Source organism: Macaca mulatta, chromosome 17 (genome assembly GCF_049350105.2).
Source record: "Macaca mulatta isolate MMU2019108-1 chromosome 17, T2T-MMU8v2.0, whole genome shotgun sequence".
NCBI classification, from domain to species: Eukaryota; Metazoa; Chordata; class Mammalia; order Primates; family Cercopithecidae; genus Macaca; species Macaca mulatta.
The window spans coordinates 4,051,004-4,073,190 of record NC_133422.1 but is presented as its reverse complement, the minus strand read 5'-3'; the positions used below and the strand labels follow the sequence as shown (position 1 = coordinate 4,073,190).

At 45.0% G+C, this 22,187-nt stretch overlaps 2 protein-coding genes across 4 annotated transcripts in view; one reads left to right on the top strand and one right to left on the bottom strand.

The window, feature by feature from the left end:
- Positions 1 to 7,855, bottom strand: part of LOC144336302 (uncharacterized) — an 83,197-nt gene extending 75,342 nt beyond the window's left edge. For both annotated transcript variants that reach the window (XR_013407932.1, XM_077974266.1), the window contains exons 1-3: positions 7,733 to 7,855; positions 7,476 to 7,632; positions 7,309 to 7,393 (exon numbers count right to left, since the gene is read on the bottom strand). Coding sequence is in view for 1 of the 2 variants with exons in the window: in XM_077974266.1 (XP_077830392.1) it covers positions 7,309 to 7,382 (74 nt within the window). In the remaining variant the exon portion in view is untranslated. The remainder of the gene's footprint in view (positions 1 to 7,308; positions 7,394 to 7,475; positions 7,633 to 7,732) is intronic.
- SACS (sacsin molecular chaperone) overlaps positions 1 to 22,187 on the top strand; it is a 108,563-nt gene that overhangs the window by 51,288 nt on the left and 35,088 nt on the right. Inside the window, exons 1-5 of one of the 2 annotated variants that reach the window (XM_077974265.1) lie at positions 8,046 to 8,213; positions 8,296 to 8,446; positions 14,270 to 14,357; positions 16,946 to 17,031; positions 20,149 to 20,260. In XM_077974265.1, coding sequence (XP_077830391.1) covers positions 8,203 to 8,213; positions 8,296 to 8,446; positions 14,270 to 14,357; positions 16,946 to 17,031; positions 20,149 to 20,260 — 448 coding nt within the window. In that variant the 5' untranslated portion in view covers positions 8,046 to 8,202. Of the gene's footprint in view, positions 1 to 8,045; positions 8,214 to 8,295; positions 8,447 to 14,269; positions 14,358 to 16,945; positions 17,032 to 20,148; positions 20,261 to 22,187 lie in introns of those variants that run through there. The other variant, XM_028837426.2, reaches the window with a different exon arrangement.

Sequence of the window (22,187 nt, the reverse complement as noted above, 5' to 3'; positions counted from 1 at the left end):
TGAGGCGCTCAAGACTCCCTTTGCCTGCTCCCCGTGTTTTCCAGCACTGGCCTTGAGTGTTCAGATGCAGAAGGAGAGGGAGAGGAAGAGGCCCAGAGTGAGGGGAGCGTGAGGAGCCCCCCGTCGTGTAATTCCTGCCTGGCTGCTGTGCCATGAGGTTAGCAGTCCCCGAGCACAGGAAGCAGGCTTCTCTGTCGGGACACCAGTGCCCAGCACTGAGTGGGTGCTTCACATTTTCACATTTTCTGACATGAATGAACAGGAGAGGAACTGAGCACCTCCCAGCTCAGTGCCTGCTGCCACCTCACAATAAGCCTGGGAGGAAGGTGGCACCATGTCCAGCTGTACAGGTGAGAGAGTTTAGAGCCATGACCTGTCCACGCTCTCCCAGCAGCAGGCGCGAGAGCTGGGGTCACACCCTCAGTTCGCTACCACGAAGCCTGGTAGATGAGGGTGAGGGGCAGAACACAAAGAACAACTCAGACAAGTAAAGGAAAAGCAGAAGGGATATTAACTGATTGCAAGAGTAGCAAGAGTTGGAAGACAGAAAAAAGGAACAAGTGCATCAGAGTGTATTTTGGCATTTTTTGCTCTATTCCCTTTTTATATTATTTCCTTCTTTCAGTGTAATCACTTTTATGATGGAGTGTTTCACAAGTTTATGTCACAAGTTTCCTATTATTGTATCTAGCGCTGAGCTTCTATTAAAATATGCTAATTATTAGCATGTGTTCAGTTTAATCTACATGCTGCTACAGCCAGCTCACTCTTTCCATATTTTCTATAAAATGTTGGAAGCGCCGGGCGTGGTGGCTCACCTCTGTAATTCCAGCACTTTGGGAGGCCGAGGTGGGCAGATCATCTGAGGTCAGGAGCTCAAGACCAGCCTGGCCAACATGGCGAAACCCTGTCTCTACTAAAAATATAAAAAATTAGCTGGGCATGGTAGTGCGCACCTGTAATCCCAGCTACTTAGGAGGCTGAGGCATGAGAATTGCTTGAACCCAGGATGCAGACGTTGCAGTGAGCCAAGACTGTGCCACTGCACTCTATCCTGGGCGACACAGCGAGACTCTGCCTCAAAAAAAAAAAAAAATTGTTGCAAGAGAGGATGTTTGATCAAAGGTGGTCATCGATGTAAGAGGAACTGGAAAACCTCATGTGGTTTTAATATTCCTTGAAATGGCGGGTGCAGCTCAAGATGTGTCCCTACACTATCCGGGGGCCTGAGTCACGTTTTTCCTTCCTAATGCTAAGTCCTCTCGCATTACTCACTGACTTATGTAAGCATGACTGTATTTCCAGCCCTCACTGGTTAATTTTCTTTGGCAAAGCTGTCTTTGAATAACCCAGGATTTCTGGCAACCAAACAACAAACTCTCATTAAAATGACCAGTAGACTCAAAAGCATCATGTAAAATCTGTACAATCCTGTTTTCTCCTGATTTGTACAGTACTCTAGGGAATTCATAATGCCCTCTTCGGAAGGAGAAAAGGCAGGAATGCTAACTCAGAAACATGACTTCATTTCCCAAAGCATGTTTAATGTCACTAAAAATAAAAGCAAAGCAATTGTGTCTACCTGAGCACAAAGAAAAAAAAAGTTTTGTCATTTTTCTGGCATATGGTGATTGAATGTGGCCTGTCCAATAAATTCCATCTGAACCACTGGGATATCCTACGGAGGATCTATTCTTGGGACTACTCTGTGCCAGGCAGGGATGCTGGAGCCAGAATCCAGGCGCCCAGTGCTTGGTTCACTCCTGGCTCAGGAGACAAGGCCAGGAGGAGTGGGCCAGGCGTTGGACGAGAGGCTCGCAGCGCTGGTGCCTCCTGAAGCATCTGGCACCCCCACCACAGACGCTGGGGCTGAGGTTGAATCTGAAGGAGGAGTGGGCACCGGGGAAGGAAGGAACACATATGCACAGGCCACACAGGAGAGCTCCGAGAGAGAATGTGGTGTGCTGGAGCCTGGCTGGGAATGTGGTGGGTAGGAAAGTCAAGTGGAGGGCACTGGATGGAGAGCGTGGACAGGATAAGAAGATTTTATTTTATCCTGCTGATGTATCTATTTGGGAGCAAATACGTCTGTTCTGACCACTCTGGTAGTGGACTGAAAACATTGTAGGAAGAGAGTAAAATGAACAAACCAACCACCAGGCTCCACGGAAAAACCAAGGTTTTTCGTTCCGTGTTTTCATTTAAATGGTTTTGTTCTCAGAGGTGGTCCAGGAAAAGCCTTTGCATTCACACCAGCTTCATTGTGAATTTTTTTCAGGTATAATTCACACACCATAACATTCGCCATTTTAAAGGGTACAATTCAGCTGGTTTTAAGGATGTTCAAAAAATTATGCACATTGCACCACTAATTCCAGAACATTTCCACCATCGCCCAAAGAAACCCCACACCCATTAGCACTGCCTCCTCGTTCCCTGCCCCCACAGCCCCACTAATCTACTTTCTGTCTATAGGTCTGCCAATTCTGGACGTGTCATATAAATGGAATCATACAATATGTGGTCTTCAGTGACTGGCTTCTTTCACTTAGCAGAATGTCTGTAGGGGTCACCCATATTGTAGCATGATTCGCTACTCCATCAAATTCTACGATGAGTTTATAGTTTTCCAACAAGAAAACTAAGACAATGCAATGGCACAGAGGCACAGATACCCAGAGTGTCAGGCCTGGAAGTTCAGGGTGCAGGCAGGAGCGAACATTCATTCATTCACAAATTCAGCAACATTTATTGAGTAGCTTTGGTGCTACGGGCTGAATGTTTGTGTCCCTCCACCACTGATATGTGGAAGCCCTAACCTTTGATGGGATGGTATTGGGAGGTGGGCATTTGGGAGATGATTAGGGTTAGATGAGGTCATGAGGGTGGGGCCTCCATAATGGGAGTAGTGCCCCTATAAGAAGAGATACCAGAGCGCTTGCTTCCTCTCTCTCCCCACACTCATACAAAGAAGAGGTCATGTGAGCAAAGTCAGCAGAAGAGGCATCAGAATAAAGTATACCTTGTGTGGACCTTGATATTGGACTCACAGCCTCCGGAACTGTAAGAAATAAATTTCTGTTGTGTAAGACACTCAGTTGATGGTATTTTGTTATGGCATCCCGAGCAGACTAAGACATTACACATGCCGGGCCCTATTCTAGGTGCTAGGGAAAGAGTGGTGAATTACACAGTGGCTTTGCTCTTTTTTTTTTTTGAGACAGACTCTCACTCTGTTGCCCAGGCTGGAGTGCAGTGGTGCAATCTCAGCTCACTGCAACCTCTGCCTCCCGGGTTCAAGCAATTCTCCTGCCTCAACCTCCTGAGTAGCTGGGACTACAGGCATGCGCCACCACGCTCGGCTAATTTTTATATTTTTAGTAGAGATGGGGGTTTCACTATGTTGGCCAGGCTGGTCTTGAACTCCTGACCTTGTAATCTGCCTGCCTTGGCCTTCCAAAGTGCTGGGATTATAGGCATGAGCCACCGCGCCCGGCTGACTTTGCTCTTATGGAGCATACAACATAGTGGGTTGAGATAGACATTTTGCATAGAGAGATAACTGAATATATCAGGTGGTGCATACTGTGGAGAGACGTCAGGTGAGAAAAGGGGATGAGAAGTACTGGAATGGCTTTGGGAATAGGGTGGTCAGGAAGCCCTCCAGGAAAAATGACACCTGGGTGCAGACATGAAGGAGCTGAGGGAGTGAGAAATGCCCTCTGGAAGAAGACTGGGCAAAGTAGGGGGAATAGCAAGTGCACAGACCTGGGCCAGAGTGCGGGCTTCGGTGTTCAAGACCCGAAGGGTGCCAAGTGTGTCTGTGGTGGAGTGAGCCGGGTGTGTGGGGGATGAGGCCTGGAAGAGAGGGGACTGGCCACTAAGGCCTCGTAAGCTGAGGTCTCTGCCTCTCACTCTGAGTGACACGGAAACTCCAGGTGCAGGAATTTTCATCTTCGGCTCGCCACCCACAGTGATTTTGCTCGAGTTCTGTCTAGCCACACCTTCCTCAAGACCCCGGCTGCGACCCGCAGTCTTCTTTCTTGCTCTTATGGGAACACTGGATCACCAATTCATTTCAGATACCATCATGTACTGAACTCAAAATTGTCTAAGCAGTATTTGTAGTTGAATATACGTTCCCATAGAAACCTAAGAAGAGGAGAAAGGAGCTGCCCAGGGGTAGGGGGAGGCTGTGTGGGGAGCAGGCTGGGGGCGGGGGAGGTGTGGGAGTGCCCCAGGGAAGCATAAAGAGAAAACCAGCGGAGAACCAGTAAAACTGACTTGGGAAAATCACTAGTCTGTTCTTTCAAGGTGGAGGGAATCTGATGGGAGGGAAGCCGTAATGCAGAGCGTTCATCAAATGCAGCGAGGTTAGTAGCACAGGACTAAGAGTCTCTTTCAGATAAGTGTAGGGAGACGTGACTTTCTGCCACCTGAGGCAAAAGTTATGAATGACGCCATGTGACATTCTATTCTGCTCTGCCGTCATGGGTCTGGAATGCCGCCTGCCATCCCTCTCCCGATTGTTCTGTGTGTCCTGCCATACCTGCATGGGGCATTTCAGATATGACAGGAGCCCCGTGGAAATATGGAGGCTTCTCCTCATTCATCCTGCGCAGAGCCCCTCTGGGCACAGACAGTGGAAGTCCCGCGGCCAGTGTCCACCAGTGATAACAGCTCAGTATGACTCAGAGCGCCTATCTGTGTTGAGACCTCTTTTAGGTTGTGGGAAAGCATTAGTAAACGAAATAGGCACCAGTTCCAAACCCGGCTTGGTGGCAGTCTGGGAAGTGAATTGGAAAAGAGGAAACTCCTCCTCTCCCGGGAAATGAACTGGAGAGGAAGCAGCCCAGGTAGGAGGCAGTTACGCTGATGTGGGGCAAAGATAATGCAAGTGTGAACCACACTAGTTGCTTGGGGCCCCTTGCTTCTCACACAGGCTTTTCTGGGTAACATTAGCTTCCTGCATTTTATGGAGACCTCTGCTCAAAGGAACTCTCTAACCACCTGTCTTCTTTGCTCTGTTATCTTGCCCTGTCCCCTTAAATAGTACTGATCCTGACCTGACATCAGAGGCGGGATTTATATATTATTTGTCTGTATGTTTATCATTTGTCTCCTTTTCCCAGAATGCAAGCAGCAGATTAGGGGCTTTGGTTATTTTTGCCTTTAATAAAAGGTATTATTGATTGTAGCTTGGGCAACATAGGGAGACCCCGTCCCTAGAAAAACTAAAATAATTAGTTGGGTGTAGTGGCGTGCACCTGTAGTCACAGTGACTCTGGAGGCTAAGGTGGGAGGATCACTTGAGCCCAGGAGCTAGAGGGCACAGTGAGCTGTGATATGCCTTTGCACTTCAGCCTGGTCAAGAGCAAGACCTTGCTTCCAAAAAAAAAAAAAAAAAAAAAAAGATGGTATTGATGTAGTAACTACTGTGAGTCCAGGCCCTGACGGGATAACAGAAAGCCTGCAGCTGGAGTCAGGTGTGCTGACAGTCCTGCTCTGCCACTTCCCAGCTGTGTCTTTGGGTAGATCATTTCACCCCTCTGACCGTTAAGGTCCTCACTAAAGTTGGATTCCTACTTCTTTTTTGGGGGGAACTCATATATTTAGTGGTGGTTTTTGTGAAAATGATCCTGTCATGTATTTAGATAACATACACTAGAAACCATCATTGTATGCTTAGAAACTAGAAAACAAAACCCAAAGAATGTGGGAGCTCTCTCCCTAATATTGATGATGAATGCCTTGTTAGCAAGATTTTGTCACGTTGGTTTTGTTCAACTACTGGTTGCCCAAGTTCATCTTTGCTTCTCATCAATTTTTTTTTAGTGTTTCTGAGCTACCATTAAAAAAATATTATTTTTTCTTGTAAAATACACATAAAATTGACCATATTGACCATTTCAAAGTATACAGTTCAGTGATTTAAAATAAATTCATAATATTGTGCAACCATCAATACCATCATCCATCTCTAGAAGTCTTCCATCTTGTAAAACTGAAACTCTGTCCTTATTAAACAACTACTTAGGGACTTTGTTTCATTCATTGTTGTATTCTTGCCATTCTGTTTTTCCCATGCCAACTAAACCTTTCAAATGCATCCTGAGGACACTCTGAATTCCAGATATTCAAAGCTTCTTCCCACCAGCCTCCTTCTCCAGCAGCATTGCTCCACTTCTAGTGAATGCCTCTTGCTGAAGTCACTCACTGTCTCTCAAATCTTCAGCCCCAACCCTAGGTTCCATTGTCACTACATCCTGTTTGCCTGGCTCCCAAGGAAACTGTAGAACCAGGGGTTTACTGTGAAGTCTTTTAATTGAAGGATTTAGGGGTGAAGGATTTGTTCTGGGTGTGCTTTGAAGCTATGGCAGGAGCTGGTTTCCAGGACTTGGGGACTGCTGCATGGCCCAGAGAGAGAGGTTACTTGACAGAAGACAGCTCACACTTTTTCCATTTGTTGATATTCTCATGTGTTTGGTTGTCCAGTCTTGTTCGATTACAGAAGTACTTTTTTTTTGGTTTTTTTTGAGCCAGTCTCGCTCTGTTGCCCAGGCTGGAGTGAAGTGGTGGGATCTTGGTTCACTGCACCTTTCACCTCCTGGGTTCAAGCGATTTTCCTGCCTCAGCCTCCAAGAGTAGCTGGGATTACAGGTGTGTGCCACCACACCCAGCTAATTTTTGTATTTTTAGTAGAGACAGGGTTTCACCGTGTTGGCCAGGCTTGTCTCGAACTCCTGATCTCAAGTAATCCACCTGCCTTGGCCTCCCAAAGCGCTGGGATTACAGACGTGAGCCACTGCACCCAGTCAAGAAGTACATATTTGGCCCTTAGGGTTTTCTGGCCTTGTCTTTATGCTGAATCACCATATTCTCCTCCAGTTGATGGAGCATACTTACTTCTCTCTTCCAAGTAGGAAGAGGCATGACTTCTATCATTCCCTTTTTAACTATGGTAAGAGAGATGGAACAGCTGTAGAACATTCTCTCTATTTACTACTGATGATGAGTTCTGAGTAATAATTTTTTTTGGGGGGAAGGGAGAAGTGGCAATTTAATTATTATCTATTTTTTGGGGCAACTCTAAAATTTAATTCTGTTCTATTCAAGGTATTTAAAATAAGAAGCACACAAGTTTACTTGTTCACGATGTAGCCTTTGAATTGCCTTAATAGATGTCACTTTTTTTTTTTGCAATGTTTATCATCTATACCTATGAGAAATAAGCCAAAGCAACAGCCTGAGGTTCCCCCAAGTCTCTAAGCCCCACACACTTCCAAATCACAAGACAACTTGACTTACCGTGCGGCGATTTCTTCAACTCTAAGACTCGTGTTCCTGCTTTCAAGGAGCTTGCGGTTGTGATGGGAAGACATTCAGGCTTCAACTATACAAGATAATATTGCCAAAATAAGTTACAAATATTTTTAACATGTCATAGGATCTGTTTGTGTGCATTCTGATCTTACTTTGCTGCTGGCTGTCCTTCTTCCAGCAAACTGAGCCACTGATCCTACTTCTGTGCCTCAAAAACCGAGCACAGAACGAAACCGCGGAAGACACTTGTGTTCTGTAACCAGCACGTTCCCTTCTCGGAGGCCACTATAGATCTTACTGGAGATGCTTCTATGGAATGAAAGTCATTAGAGTTCAAGGACACATAGGCCCTAGAAATGTCTCGTTCTGCATTTCAATGCACCGTTGAGCTCTAAAAGGCACAACGCACCTGTCCTCTAGATGTCCGCTCTAGAGATACCCTTGGTGGGTTTGCCTTCTGGCAGAGCCGCCTCTGCAGGCGGGGCGGGGCCTGGCGGGCGGAGCCTGGTGGGCGAGTGGGGCGGGGCGGCTCCTTTGCTGACTGTCTGGATTGGGCAAGACGGAACTTGACTGGGCGGGGCCTGGCGGTAGGGGCGGGGCGACTCCCCGGCTAACGGTCCCGGCGAGTGGGCGCGTGCCCGCGGGCGGCGCCTGCAGGGCCCCTGGCGGGGCCGGGAGCGCGCCGCCCCCGCCCCCGCCCGCTCCTCGGCCGCCGCTGCTTCCTCTAGCGTTTCCCTCTCGGCGCGGGCTGCTGCGTACCCGGCTGCGCCATGCGGATCCCGCCCTCCCGGCCCGCGCGGGGCCTGTGGGCGCGGCGGGGCCGGCCGTGATCGGGCGCCGGCGTCAGGGGCGGGCGCGAGTAGCGCCCGAGGCGCCGCGATGGGGGAGAGGTAACGCGGGCCGAGGCCGCGCGGGCGCTGGGCGGGCGGGTGGCGGCCGCGGCCCGGCTGAGCGTCCCTCTGCTTTCCACAGGTGGGTCCGGGTGACCGTGCTCCCCGGCTGCGTGGGCTGCAGGACCGTGGCGGCGCCGGCGTCCTGGAGCGTGCGCGACGTGAAGGAACGTATCTTCGCCGAGACTGGCTTCCCGGTGTCGGAGCAGCAGCTGTGGCGCGGCGGCCGCGAGGTAGGCGGCGGCCGGGGGCGCTGGGCTGGGCTGGGCTCCGCCGCGCGGAGGAACGGCGGGCGTCGGGGGCCCGGGGTGGGCGGCGCAGGTTTCCGCGGGCGGCGCGAGTGGCTCCGGCAGCGTGGCCGCCTGCGCCTGTCCTGAGTTGTGGCTGTTCATCACTTGCTGTTTCCATCTGCATCCCCCACCCCCGAACCCCACCATTTCGTCTGAATCTTCACTTTCTGAAATTCAGATAATTTTCTTGGTGGGCGTTGGAGTCAGAAGTTTTTTTTAGACATCATCAGTGAAGTGACTTAATCATTACTCATTTATTTCTATTTATGTGGTAAGTTTAAGTAGAATATTGGTAAATATCTTCACCTTTGATATCTTGCAAGTTTTTTCTCCATTTTTGATACGGAAATTTAGCACTGAAAGAATCTTCAGACATTTAATATAGAACCTATTATCTTGGGGAGTAAGCATACTACAACTTCTAAAGTGCAAGTGATGGGTTGACTTGATAGGTCAGCAAATTTTGGAAAACAAGAATATTTCATATTGTCATGTATTCTTTAAGATTGGTTAAAATTCTATAGCTTTCTTAAAGGGGGAGTTCAGTTGAAGACATTTTACTGACAGTTAACTTACTCTTTTAAAACAATTCTTTTATTCTAATAAACATCTTCATGTGATAACATCATTTCCAGCATTTAAAAGAGTCACAAAGAGTTGAACAGATAATACAAGGAATACTTGAGCATATAGGATGACATTTCAAGTGTTGGCTTTCCTTACTACTCGATACAAATATTGGTGAAGTAGTTGGCATCTGTGATTTTTCCTGCTTCAGTGTAATCCTGACCTTCTGTGTACTTGAGTCAGTTTTCTAGTCCTTTGCCCTCCTTGCCACACATTTATTATCTGTTTTCATGCTCCTTGGGGGATTGATCAGTCCTTCTGATCAGTTCCGCAACCTGTTCGTTGGCATGCAGACGTTGACTTGATTGAAGGCTTTATTATTTATTTTTACTTTTTTAAAGAGTTCAGCTTTCTACTGAACATGCTGTAAAAGAGGTTGGGTCAAAAAGTCCAAAGCCATCTTGTCACGAGAGTCCTGAGATTCTTTGCATCCCCTTCCTTCTGCTTAGCTGGAGCAACAGCGAGGGGCATGACGGCCTGTGGATGAAGCACTGGTCGCTGGACCAGGTCCTCCAGCCCCTACATGGCCGAGGAGGCTCCTGATGTTGACATTGGCCAGGGCCTCTGCAGACAAGCCAGGCCAAAAAGGTTCAGCATATCCCCCAAGTGCCCGCCCGCCCTTCCTTCCTTCCTTCCTTCCTTCCTTCCTTCCTTCCTTCCTTCCTTCCTTCCTTCCTTCCTTCCTTCCTTCCTTCCTTCCTTCCTTCCTTCCTTCCTTCCTTCCTTCCTTCCCTCCCTCCCTCCCTCCCTCCCTCCCTCCCTCCCTCCCTCCCTCCCTCCCTCCCTCCCTCCCTTTTTTTTTGAGACGGAGTCTCGCTCTGCTGCCAGGCTGGAGTGCAGTGGTGCGATCTCCAACCTCCACTTCCTGGGTTCAAGCGATTCTCCTGCCCCGGCCTCCCGAGTAGTTGGGACTACAGGCGCGTGCCACCATGCCCAGCTAGTTTTGTATTTTTAGTAGAGATGGGGGGCAAGGGGATGTTCAACGTGTTGGCCAGGATGGTCTCCATCTCTTGACCTAGTGATCCACCTGCCTCGGTCTCCCGAAGTGCTGGGATTACAGGCATGAGCCACGGTGCCCGGTCCCCCGACTGCTTTAATGAGGGCATTCATCTTAACCTCTATGATGGACATCTCATTGTAGTGTAGGATGAGGGCCCAGTGAAGTCTCCAAGCGCTGAGACAGCGGCATTTGAGTGCTGGGCTTATGCTGCTGGACCGGGTGCTAGTTGCTGGATGAAGTGATGGCCTCACCCCAGCATAGCCTTTGCTTCTTTGGAAGGAATGGGCCTCTTGGTGGCAGTTGGAGAGGCTGATTGAGGACTTTAGGCAGACTTGTGAAAGAGCAGTTTGTCATTCTTACTCCTTTCTCTATGCCTGCCCACATCTCTTAACCTTCCTCTCCTGGGTCTATACCCACTTCTTTGGTTCCTCCTCTGGTTCTACTTGGTCATCTTGTCCCCTAGATGTAGTCACACTGAAAGGCTCCGTTGTGGCTAGCCTTGCCATTTAGAAGTGTTTTTGCAGGTGTCTCTGCAAAGCATGGATATGGGATGGTGAAAGTGACAGGGTGTGTTGACTGGGATTGGGGGTGTGGGTAAACAGGGGTCTAAGTAGGACCCTTTTGTCCTGGTATGAGGTAATGAGGTTCTGGACTGTGGCTGTAAAGGTGAAACCGAAAGAAAGGATATACGAGAGACTTTGTAAAATGCAAAATTGCCACAGTTTGGTACCAAATGGATGTGGAAGTGGGGGATGGGTGTAGAATAAGTTGGTAGGTCTTGCCAAGGACGTTGGCAAGCTTTGAGTCAGACCAAGAAAATAAGGGTTTGATCATCAGAGATAAGCACATACAGAGGGGGGAAGTATGGTGACCAGTTTGCTTTTGTATGTAGTTCAGCTGTTGGTGAGACATAAAGAAGCATGTAGGAAACTAGGAAATGGAGAGGTGGGTGCTTTAGGTCCTACTTCCTGTCCTGCCTGTGTATATGTAACAGGTGCTAAATTAATTCATGTGTTGGGGCCTGATTTCCTATTTCTGGTATGAATGGGATAAAGCTAATTCTAACCAATTATAAAGTCCCTGCTAGATAGTGATATTCAGTAGGCAGCTGCAAATCTGGAACTGAAACTCGAGAGAGGTCAGGCTGGAGGTAGTAACTGATGCTGGGCGCAGTGCTCCTTCTGTGTTTGGGTAACATGTGTTGAGAATATGCTTATCGTGTATTGAGCCGCTGTGTTACAGATACTGTTCTGTGCATGAGGGATTTATCCTGGATAGGTGTGCCGTGCCACTACTGCACAGCCACAACGTTAATTTTTTTTTTAAATTTCTTTTTTTTCCCTCTTAAGGATTGGACTTTAATGTTTATATTTGATTTTAGCCTAATTTGATTCTTGGTGCTTTTAGGGGTGGAGACTCTACACGAGTTTCTTAGTTACAGAGAGTCTTTGTGCTCTGGCTTTCCCAGATGCTGGTTGTAGTAGTTATGTACTTGGGATATGGGCAAATTCACCATCTCCTTTGGGGTTGGAATGGCAGGGATCCCTTGAAGCTTGTCTTGTTTTCTCATGGCATACACTTTATTTATTTAATTTCCCCCAGCATTTTATTTTCTTAGTTGATGATTCAGGCTTCAGGCCGATAGGGGAGGTATCCCTGGGTAGTCACTGGTTGTGGCCAAGGCAGGTGGGTAAATGTAACACCCAATGGTCGGCAGAGGTGCCAGGCTCGAAGAAGGTGGCTGGGGGAGCCCTCATTTAGATGTGCTGAGGTTTTATCAGGGTGAAGAGTAGAAGCCACCTGTTTCCCTGCCAGTCCAGCAGGAAAGCTGTCCACCTCACAGCCTCATTCCTGTCCCAATGTTCCAGTTATTCAGATCAGATAGGCACCTGTTTTCATCGGTAGGAATGCTGATGTTGCAAGTAGGGATGAGTTGTGACTCTGCCTCTCCTGCAGCCTGAAATTGGGGAGTGTTCCCCTGTGAACCTGCGCTCACCCTGGATTGTTCCAGGAAGGCTGTATATAGGTGCATCCGCTGTTGCCCAGGGTAGAGTGCAGGGCATGATGTTAGCTCACTGCAGCCTTGAGCTCCTGGGCTCAAGCAGTCCTCCTGCCTCAGCCTCCTGAGTAGCTGGGAGTACTGCACCCAGCTAATTAAAAAATAGAGACAGCATCTCACTGTGTTGCCCAGGCTGGGGCTTTCTTATAATAATTGTTTAACAACAGAATGATCATCTGTGATGATGTCATTCAACCAGAGAACAAGAACAATGTCAGTACTTACTTCTGGGCATCTTCTCCCCAGCCTGTATTCCTGTCTGTCTGCCCTTACCCGTTTGTGCTGATTATTCTCTTGCCTTTTTGGTACTATATGTGTGTGTGTGTGTATACTTATGTATGTTTGGACATGTGCATATATGTGCATATATGTTTGTGTGTGTAGCCTGAATATGTAACCTAAATAATATGCTGTTTACATTCAGTTGTTTTTAAACTTTATAAGAAACATTCTGTAGTTAGCAACTTACAGCCAGCTTATTTTATGCAATCATATTATTATTCATCTAAGTTTGTGTGCAGTTTAGTTAATTCATTTTTAATTGGTGTATAATAGTCATTAATATGTCACAGAATTTGGGTTGTTTCTAAATTTTTGTTGCAAAGAATGGTCTTCCTGCTGAAGTACCTGCGCAGAGTGAACTAGTTTTTATAGGCTTGCTTTAAGGTTTAATGGGAATACGTGCATGAAAGTGCTTTATAATCTGGAACCTGTAACAGCATACTCAGCTTTGTGTTTTAGAGATGGAGACTAGAATGAAGATGATGTACAGAAAGTAAGGAGACCAGATGGGGGATCGTTATAAAAATCCAAGAGATGTTAAGAGTCTGTACATTGGGACGTTGTGAAGAGCAAATTAGATTTGAGAGAGACTGGAGGATGGACATGCTGGGATCCAGAGATTATTCATTGGACTTGTGGTTTGGAGGAAGAGACACATTTTCCCTGTCCTTTCCACCTGAAATGACTAGGTAGATGGTGACACTATTAACTGAGATATAGAATAGAGACGGGAGATACACGTTGGAAGGAAAGCGAGTGTGAGTTCACCTTTCGACAGGTTGAGCTTTAGAGCCATGGAGGGCGTCGGTGTGAGAAGGTGGTGGAGAGACGGAAGTACTGAGTTTTGGAATAGTGAGGGACGGCCTGCACACCCTGCCAGGGAAGGGTCAGCGAGGAAGGTCATCTTTCCAGTGAGCTTTTGAATCATGTTCTACATATTGTTGACCTGTGAGAGGTCACGAGGGACCCTGATGGGGAGAAGGTTGATCTGGCCTCAGATTATTTATGTTATTTTTCCAAAAAGGCACTCTGTTACCCTGCTCCCGTGGGTTACAGTAACACATGTTGCACCCTGCTTTTATGAGAAACAGAAAAATTGCCAAAAAGAAAGCAAACATCAAGGCATTTTTTAGGAAAGTCAGTTTCAAGGAAGTTATAGACCAAAGCAGCTCAAGGGTAGGAAGCCTCATTAGTCCCCTCTTTCCGCATCACAACTTTTTTGTTTTTGGTAGCAGCATCTTTAGCAGTGTTTTCCAAAGTATGTCTAGTACTTTCCCATAGGGTGTTCTTTCATAATAAAGAAAATGCTGCTAAAATTTGGGAAATACTATTTAGTATAGTTGTTTCTAAGAAAGTTACCATGCATATGAATCTGTTAAGTTTCCTGAAAACCAACTTATTCCAACTAATTTAAAAACAGAATTTTTTTTTGGTCCTCTAATAAGTGTTGAGGTCTCACGGAGCTTTGTTATGAGCAGTGCACTTCGGAAATGTTGATCAGAAGAATGATTTTGTTTATGTTAATGATCCCAATTCATCATTTAAAATTTATATTAATGGAGAAATATATGTATTTTTATCTATTTCTAATTAAAGAAAAATCTTTTAATCCCTTAAATTTTTAAATAAAGTTTTTGACTAAATCTCTGTTCTGTGGAGTATTCACTTCTCCAGACAACTTCCTTCATGATAAGAAGATTTAACAAGCATTACTTAAGTGAAAGATAATGTTTTGAATTTACAGTATTAGAGACTATATTGCTTTTCTTACATTTTCTTTTGTTTTTTTTTCTTTCAGTTATCTGACTGGATCAAGATTGGAGATCTGGCTTCCAAAAATTGTCATCTTTTTGTAAACCTTCAATCAAAAGGCTTAAAAGGGGGAGGTATAATATTGACTTTACCAGAAGTATGTGCCATGTTGGGTTGCATAAAGATTGAGTTTGTTTGTTTGGTTGGTTGGTTTTTGAAACTGAGTCTCGCCCTATTGCCCAGGCTGGAGTGCAATGGCGCAATCTTGCTCACCACAGCCTCTGCCTCCCGGGTTCAAGAGATTCTTGTGCCTCAGCCTCCGTTCAAGTGATTCTCGTGAGCCTCCCAAGTAGCTGGGATAACAGGTGCCTGCCACCATGCCCAGCTAATTTTTGTATTTTACTACAGGTGGGGTTTTACCACGTTGGCCAAAGCAGCTGGTCTTGAATTCCTGACCTCAAGTGATCCCCCCTCTTTGGTCTCCCAAAGCATTGGGATTACAGGCATGAGCCACCGCGCCTGGCCAAGGTTGAATTTTAACAAAGAAGCAGGGAGTAGAATGGTGGTTGCCAGAGGGTGGTTGCCAGGGAGAAATGGGGAGGCGTTGGCCAAAGGTACAAAGTTTGCTATACGAATAAAGAAGATCTGGAGATCTACTATACTATACAGGGCCCATGAGTAACAATACTGTGTTGTATTCTTAAACACTTACTAAGTGGGTAGGGTAGATCTGATATTAATTACTCTTACCATAAAAGTTTACAAAAGCACAACAGAGGAGATGGGAGGAAACTTTTGGAGATGATGGATAAGTTTATGGCACTGACAATGATAGTTTGATGGTTTCATGCTATATACTTATCTCCAAATGCATCAAGTTGCAAAATAAATATTTACAGCGCTTTGTATGTCAGTCGTACTCAATAAAGCTGTTTTAAAGATTATGGTTTAAAAATGAAAGAAATCCTATCCCATTGGGATACAGTGAAGGGACATCAGGGCCAGAGGAAGACAATCGCGGATGGAGCTAGTTGAGTTATAAGAATGCGTGGGGGCCGGGCGTGGTGGCTCACGTTTGTAATCCCAGCACTTTGGGAGGCCAACGTGGGCAGATCACAAGGTCAGGAGATCAAGACCATCCTGGCTAACATGGTGAAACCCCGTCTCTACTAAAAATACAAAAAATTAGCCGGGTGTAGTGGCACGCACTTGTAATCCCAGCTACTTGGGAAGCTGAGGCAGAAGAATCGCTTGAACCCAGAAGGCAGAGGTTGCACTGAGCTGAGATCGGGCCATTGCACTCCAGCCCAGGAGACAGTGTGAGACTCCATCTCAAAAAAAAAAAAAAAAAAAAAAAAAAGAGTGGGATAGGCCGTACGGTGGCTCACACCTGTAATCCCAGCACTTTGGGAGGCCAAGGAGGGTGGATCACAAGGTCGGGAGATCAACAGTATCCTGGCTAACACGTAAAACCCTGTCTCTACTAAAAAATACAAAAAATTAGCCGGGGATGGTGGCGGGCGCCTGTATAGTCCCAGCTACTCGGGAGGCTGAGGCAGGAGAATGGCGTCAACCTGGGAGGAGGAGCTTGCAGTGAGCTGAGGTTGCGCAGCTGCACTCCAGCCTGGGTGACAGAGCCGGACTCCATCTCAAAAAAAAAGAAAAAAGAATGGGTGGGATAGAAGTCTGTGGAAACAGAGTCTTATTTGAACTTGGTCTCAATATGTGGTTGTACCAAAATGATGCAAATAAATTTATAGTGACAATTTTGCTTTTTTAAGCAGACACTTCTTTCTACTGATAAACGGATTTTTGAAATGCTGTGTATCTGAGGCATTACTTCCTGTTTTCGTATTCTTCCTACAGCCTCTAGTCACCTGTCTGAAGGGGACCTGGTCAGTTGGTCTAAGAATATCTAGTTTAGGCAAGGCCTGAAGGTGATTGTAGTGCACAGCCATTGAGACTGTGACTGCTGAATTTCAGAACAATCAGAACAGTGGTTGCATTTGAGACTATTAAGAATGTGATAATAGGCACCCCTATCTCTGGCTTATTATTTAATGGTAAAGCAGCCACAAAATAACATCATTTATTTTATTTGCTTTGGAAAATAGCAACACTCCTCCCTACTGCACCGTGCTCCTTGATTTTGAATTAATAGTTATTATAGTTTTGAACATTTTTTGAGACCTTATTTGTAGTTCAGTTAAAAAATCTTGAGGCCAGGCACGGTGACTCATGCTTGTAATCCCAGCACTTTGAGAGGCTGAGGCGGGCGGATCACAAGGTCAGGAGATCAAGATCATCCTGGCTAACATGGTGAAACCCCATCTCTGCTAAAAATACAAAGAAATTTGCTGGGTGTGGTGGTGGGCGCCTGTAATCCCAGCTACTCGGGAAGCTGAGGCAGGAGAATGGCATGAACCCGGGAGGCGGAGCTTGCAGTGAGCCGAGATCATGCCACTGTACTCCAGCCTGGGCGACAGAGCGAGACTCCGTCTCAAAACAAAACAAAACAAAAAAAACTTGAGATTTGATAAAATTGAATCTGCTTTACTTTCTGCTGAATTGCTTCGTCAGGTAGATTGCTGTACCAGGGTGCTGCGGTGAGATATGCACCCGTAACTTGTATAGTTATACTATGTCTCGGATTCAAGTTACATGTTGGTGACAGGTCACGGGATTTTTTTCTAACTCACTTAAAATGTGTTCTGTATTTTAGGTCGATTTGGTCAGACAACTCCACCACTTGTTGATTTTCTCAAGGACATTTTGAGAAGATACCCAGAAGGAGGACAGATTCTTAAGGTGGGGCACATGTCGTGTTCATGTGTTATTTACTTTGATAAAAATGAGATGAAGTAAATTTACTTGGAAGTCCTGTTAGCGTTTAAATTTTTAAAATGTTGTCTCGATTCAGATGGCTGTATTATATTTCTGTGGCTGCAGTGTATAGCAGTGTGTATAGCAGTGTATAGCTCCATTTGAGAATGGAGTTGATATAAATATGTGAGGTTTTCTGGGGCAAAGAAATGCATTAAGCTACTGGGTGCTGTAATCAGCAGTGTCGCTCCAGGAATGTTCTGTGTAGATCATTGTGCAGGGCATTACACGTCAACCAACCAACCAACCAGCCAGCCAGCCAACCAACCAACTAGCCAGCCAAATACATTCTGCAATTAGAGGCTTGAATGCATGCCTATCGGACTCCTGATTTTAGAGGTTTGCTTTTTTGGGAGGGTTTATTTAATAGGATAATTATTTTATTATTTCTTTTTGTAATGTTTTTTAGTTTGATTATATTCTTTAAAAAACAGGCTGGGTGCAGTGGCTCATGCCTGTAATCCCAGCACTTTGGGAGGCAGGTGGATCAGCTGAGGTCAGGAGTTCGAGACCAGCCTGGCCAACTTGGCGAAACCCTGTCTCTATTAAAAGTACAAAAATTAGCCAGGCATGGTGGTGGCTGCCTGTAATCCTAGCTACTCAGGAGGCTGAGGCAGGAGAATCGCTTGAGCACGGAGGCGGAGGTTGCAGCGAGCCAAGACTGCACTACTGCACTCCAGCCTGGGTGACAAGAGCCAGACTCCATCTCAAAAAACAAAGAATAAAACAACAGAAAAAGAAAAACCAGTAATCATCAAAGAAAGCAATAATGGGAGATAACTGCAAAAATTAGATTTTGTGTTTAATAAGAAACTTCCTCAGTTGTCAAAGTAGATCAGTTGTTACACATTTTCCTTCTCATTAGCTTGCTTAGTGTTTATTATCTTCAGTATCTTGGCCCTGGTTATATTTTCTAGTTTAGGTGGTAAACTGTTAGGTAATCAGGACTGGGTCTCTTTAACTTAGGAGAGTCATGCTCAGGTAGGCACTCACTGAGGACTGTTGTGTCTTCAGTGATCGTGGTAAGACTGGGCCGTTGGATTAGTCCATCTTTCAGCATAGGCACCAGTGGGTCACAGAAAGCGAATTCAAAAACAGTTTTTTATTGACTTATTAGGAAAGTGAGGGTGGAATGAGTATTGCTGTGAGGTGGTTTTGGGGTAGAAAGAAGTGAATAGAATAAAGTTAAAATAAAGGTGTAGTGGTAACAGGAGTAGGTTGTCATCTGTTCAGAAGTGAGCGAGTGTGATCCTTGCTGAGAAGTGAGAAAGGTCTATGGCAAACAGCTGAGGGCTATACCTTCCACTTTGCTTCTTATAGATATATTTGTATTGTAGCCAGTTCAATGTAATCTTTGTTCCTTGGATGTTGTAGTAGAATTAGACTGTTTTAGATTTAATAGGAGTCTTAGAAATCACCAAGACCTACGCCACCACCTTCTGTGGTGTTTGTGTTTGGTGAAACAGGTCCAGAGATCTTAGTGACTTGCCCAATAGCAAGTACAAAATGTGTTATTGGTGTATCTCAGAGTTAGTTTACAAATAATGTCAGGATTACCATTTAGGGGAAAAGCTTCCCATCCTATTTTTTGTTCAATTTGAGAATGAGTGGAACCTGGGACTTGGATTTTATCTTTAGTTTTCTACCTCTCTGCTCCCTAAAGTACACATAAATAACAAATAGATACCTGAATGAAAACAAGGTCGAACATCTAAAGTGCTATCATTTTGTAAGTTAACATTGTGTTTCACTACCTATTTAATTCTTATTTCCATCCTTCATGTTATCATAATATCCTAATGTAAATAAGATTGCTAATTTTTAGGGATTCTCTGGGATTGAATGAGGCCTAAAAAATTAAAATCCCATGAGAAATAGTGAGTTATGTAACAAGGAGGAATCAGTAACTGTTAATGAGGCTGTCAGAGGCATGGCTTAGCTGTTCATGTTTGGGGTGGAACAGCTGGTGGGTACCACACTCCAGCCCTTTGGAATGCATTAGGTGAACTGAACACAATCTCAAAACAGACTTTTCACTTCTGCTCCCTCACTCTCCTTGTAGTTATTTTGTTTCATGTGGACATCCTATCACCTCTCTACTCTGATGTAGGCATCACTGTTGACGTTGCTGTAGTATCAGTTAAAGCTCTCTTCAGTTTTTGCCCATCTGTACTTCCAATTTAGTGATCCCAAGGCTCTGGGGAAGTAAAAAAGCTCCTTTGATGATCATGGGGTTGGATCTAGGAGCTGATTCTCGTTTCAGATTCTGGAGCTCCCTTCAAACTGACCAGAGCCCAGCGTGATTTTGGTAGGTGTGCAGAAGTGATTGGTGGTGTTAGGATTGGAAATTTTGTTGAGGCAAGTCTTGCAGTTTGCCCTTTCCTTTTTACATTCCAGGGAACTGGTCACCCTTCCAGTCACCCACCATTCACCAAACAAATGATAGTGCTTTCTTCTTCATGAGAGGAATGAGTCAGTCGTGACCATCCGGAAGCTTTCAGCTTAGTGCAGGACAAAGACATGTTCATATCTCAGGCTCTCAAGAAAGCAGCCAGTTGAAGGGTACATATAGATTGCTACTATTTGGCTTTATTGTTTTTCTATGAAAAGGTAAGTTTGGTAAGCAAATGATAAAATAAAAGATCTATTTTTGGCAGCCACTCAAGCTTAAGTTGCCTGCCACACAGGACAATATATACAGCTTTTGGAAATAGAATAATTTCCTTTGAACAAAAGCTTTGGGTAGATTGTAAATATGAGACAGTTATAAATAGGGCCCAGGATTAATTTGCTAAGTGATAGCAAATTAAAAGGCAAAATTTAAGTTCAAATAATTGGAGAAGGACTTTTCAACCATACTGTCATATGTATGTAACAATTACTTTCAGTAGTAGCCTCACTAGATCTTAAAGGTAATGTTGCAAATAGTGGATTTCCTTTATTTAGGTATATTAACTTTTTAAATATTGTAGATAAATACAAAGATGGACAGTAGAATTACTCTGTTATTAATTACTATTTTTTGGTATATTTTTTGGTTAGGAATTAATTCAGAATGCAGAAGATGCTGGGGCAACAGAAGTTAAATTTCTATATGATGAAACTCAGTACGGAACAGAGTCTCTTTGGTCAAAAGATATGGCACCATATCAGGGTAAGAATCAATAATTAGGAATAAGTTTTATTGTATGCACTAACAGGCAGTTTTTAATGATTAATAGTGCTTTGTTTAATGAACAGTCTAATTATCATTTGTACTTTTTGGCGTGTTTATGTCCACTTCTTCAGATGGTTTTCTCTGCTTTGGGTGGGAAGGTGTCTCCACCAGTTGGTATTTTTAGAGAACAAAGAATAAAATCTGAAAACTCAAAACAAAATGACAAGCATTGTAATGACCAAAGCTTCTTATTCTAGTCAAACAACTTGTATTTTATATTATCAGTAGGATAAAGGGACACCATTTATGTATAGTAACACTTTCCTGCATTTGGAAAGATGTTGTGAAAGGCCATGCTTTTGTGTATTTTCTGCTTTAGGAGTACCTTTGACATTGTTTGGAAGTTGGGTGGGAAGAAAGATTGAAGGAGAGGTGAGAAGGAAAATGAAAGGAAACATGATAAGAAAGCCATAAACTAATAGATTATTGATCCAATAAGAGAACCCTAAGCAGTAGACTCCTAATATCTCACTTCTACTCTGGGGAGCTTTGTGTCAAAAAGAATGTTCATAAATTGTAGTGCACCTCTGGTTGGGCGTGGTGGCTCCCGCCCGTAATCCTAACACTTTCGGAGGCCGAGGTGGGTGGATCACCTGAGGTCAGGAGTTCGAGACCAGCCTGGGCAACATGGTGAAACCCTGTCTCCACTAAAAATACAAAAATTAGCTGGGCATGGTGGCGGACGCCTGTAATCCCAGCCACTCAGGAGGCTGAGGCCGGGCTGGAGAATCACTCGAACTCGGGAGGCGGAGGTTGTAGTGAGACGAGATCACGTCACTTCAATTAAGTATACCTCTGAAGTCATTGTGAATGACTGTATGTGACAGAAAGTTACTGAGAAAAAGTGGGTCACTTCAGACTTTCTGAGACAGATTTTTAAAGAGATTTAAGTCATGTATTTTTAAAAAGATGTTTTATGATTTAGGAGGCCAGTTAACATTATTAGTTAAAAATCTAGCATTTGTTATGTCTCATGTAGTCATTCTTAGCTTACATTTGTCATTTGGAAGTTGTACTTTCTATACTCTATAAAAAGAGGTGCGTGGGATACAGCATCAGGTGTGCGTTCTAGGCCTGGCTGCTGCTACCTTAGTGACTTGGGCCAGTCATCGTAGCGGTCAGATCATTTTTATAGTAAGAGGATTAGCCTGCAAGGTATCTTGTCTCTAGGAGCCTGTGACTTAATGTAACATTGGATTCAAGGGACTTCAGGTTAAGTCCTAATCCTGTACAGTGCTACCCCTCCAGGCACTGGTGCACTTGGTGGCAGCTGTGACCCTTATACTGACGTACTGCTTGCCTGCAAGTGGTATGAGAAAATCTTTCTCCCACATATTTGGAGGATTATGTGAGATCATATATGTGATAATGTTTTATGCCTGGTGTCATACTGATGATTGATGATGGTATGTACTGTGGAACTGCAAAGGTAAGAGTGTAAGGAGATCCTATGATTTTTTTGCTTCTAACCTTGACTTCACGTTGTTTTAAAAAACATTTGAAACTAGATTATTTGGCTGAGTTTATGCATAAGTATATTTAGAGACAGGCTCTCTAAAAGTGGCCAATTTAGAATAAATGTGGGCTGGGCACGGTGGCTCACACCTGTAATCCCAGCACTTTGGGAGGCCAAGGTGGGCAGATCATCTGAGGTCAGGAATTCGAGACCAACCTGGCCAATATGGTGAAACCCCATCTCTACTAAAAATACAAAAATTAGCCAGGCATGGTGGCGGGCACCTGTAATCACAGCTACTTGGGAGGCTGAGATGGGAGAATTGCTTGAACCCAGGAGGCAGAGGTTGCAGTGAGCCGAGACCCTGCTATTGCAGTCCAGCCTGGGCAACAAGAGCGAAACTCTGTC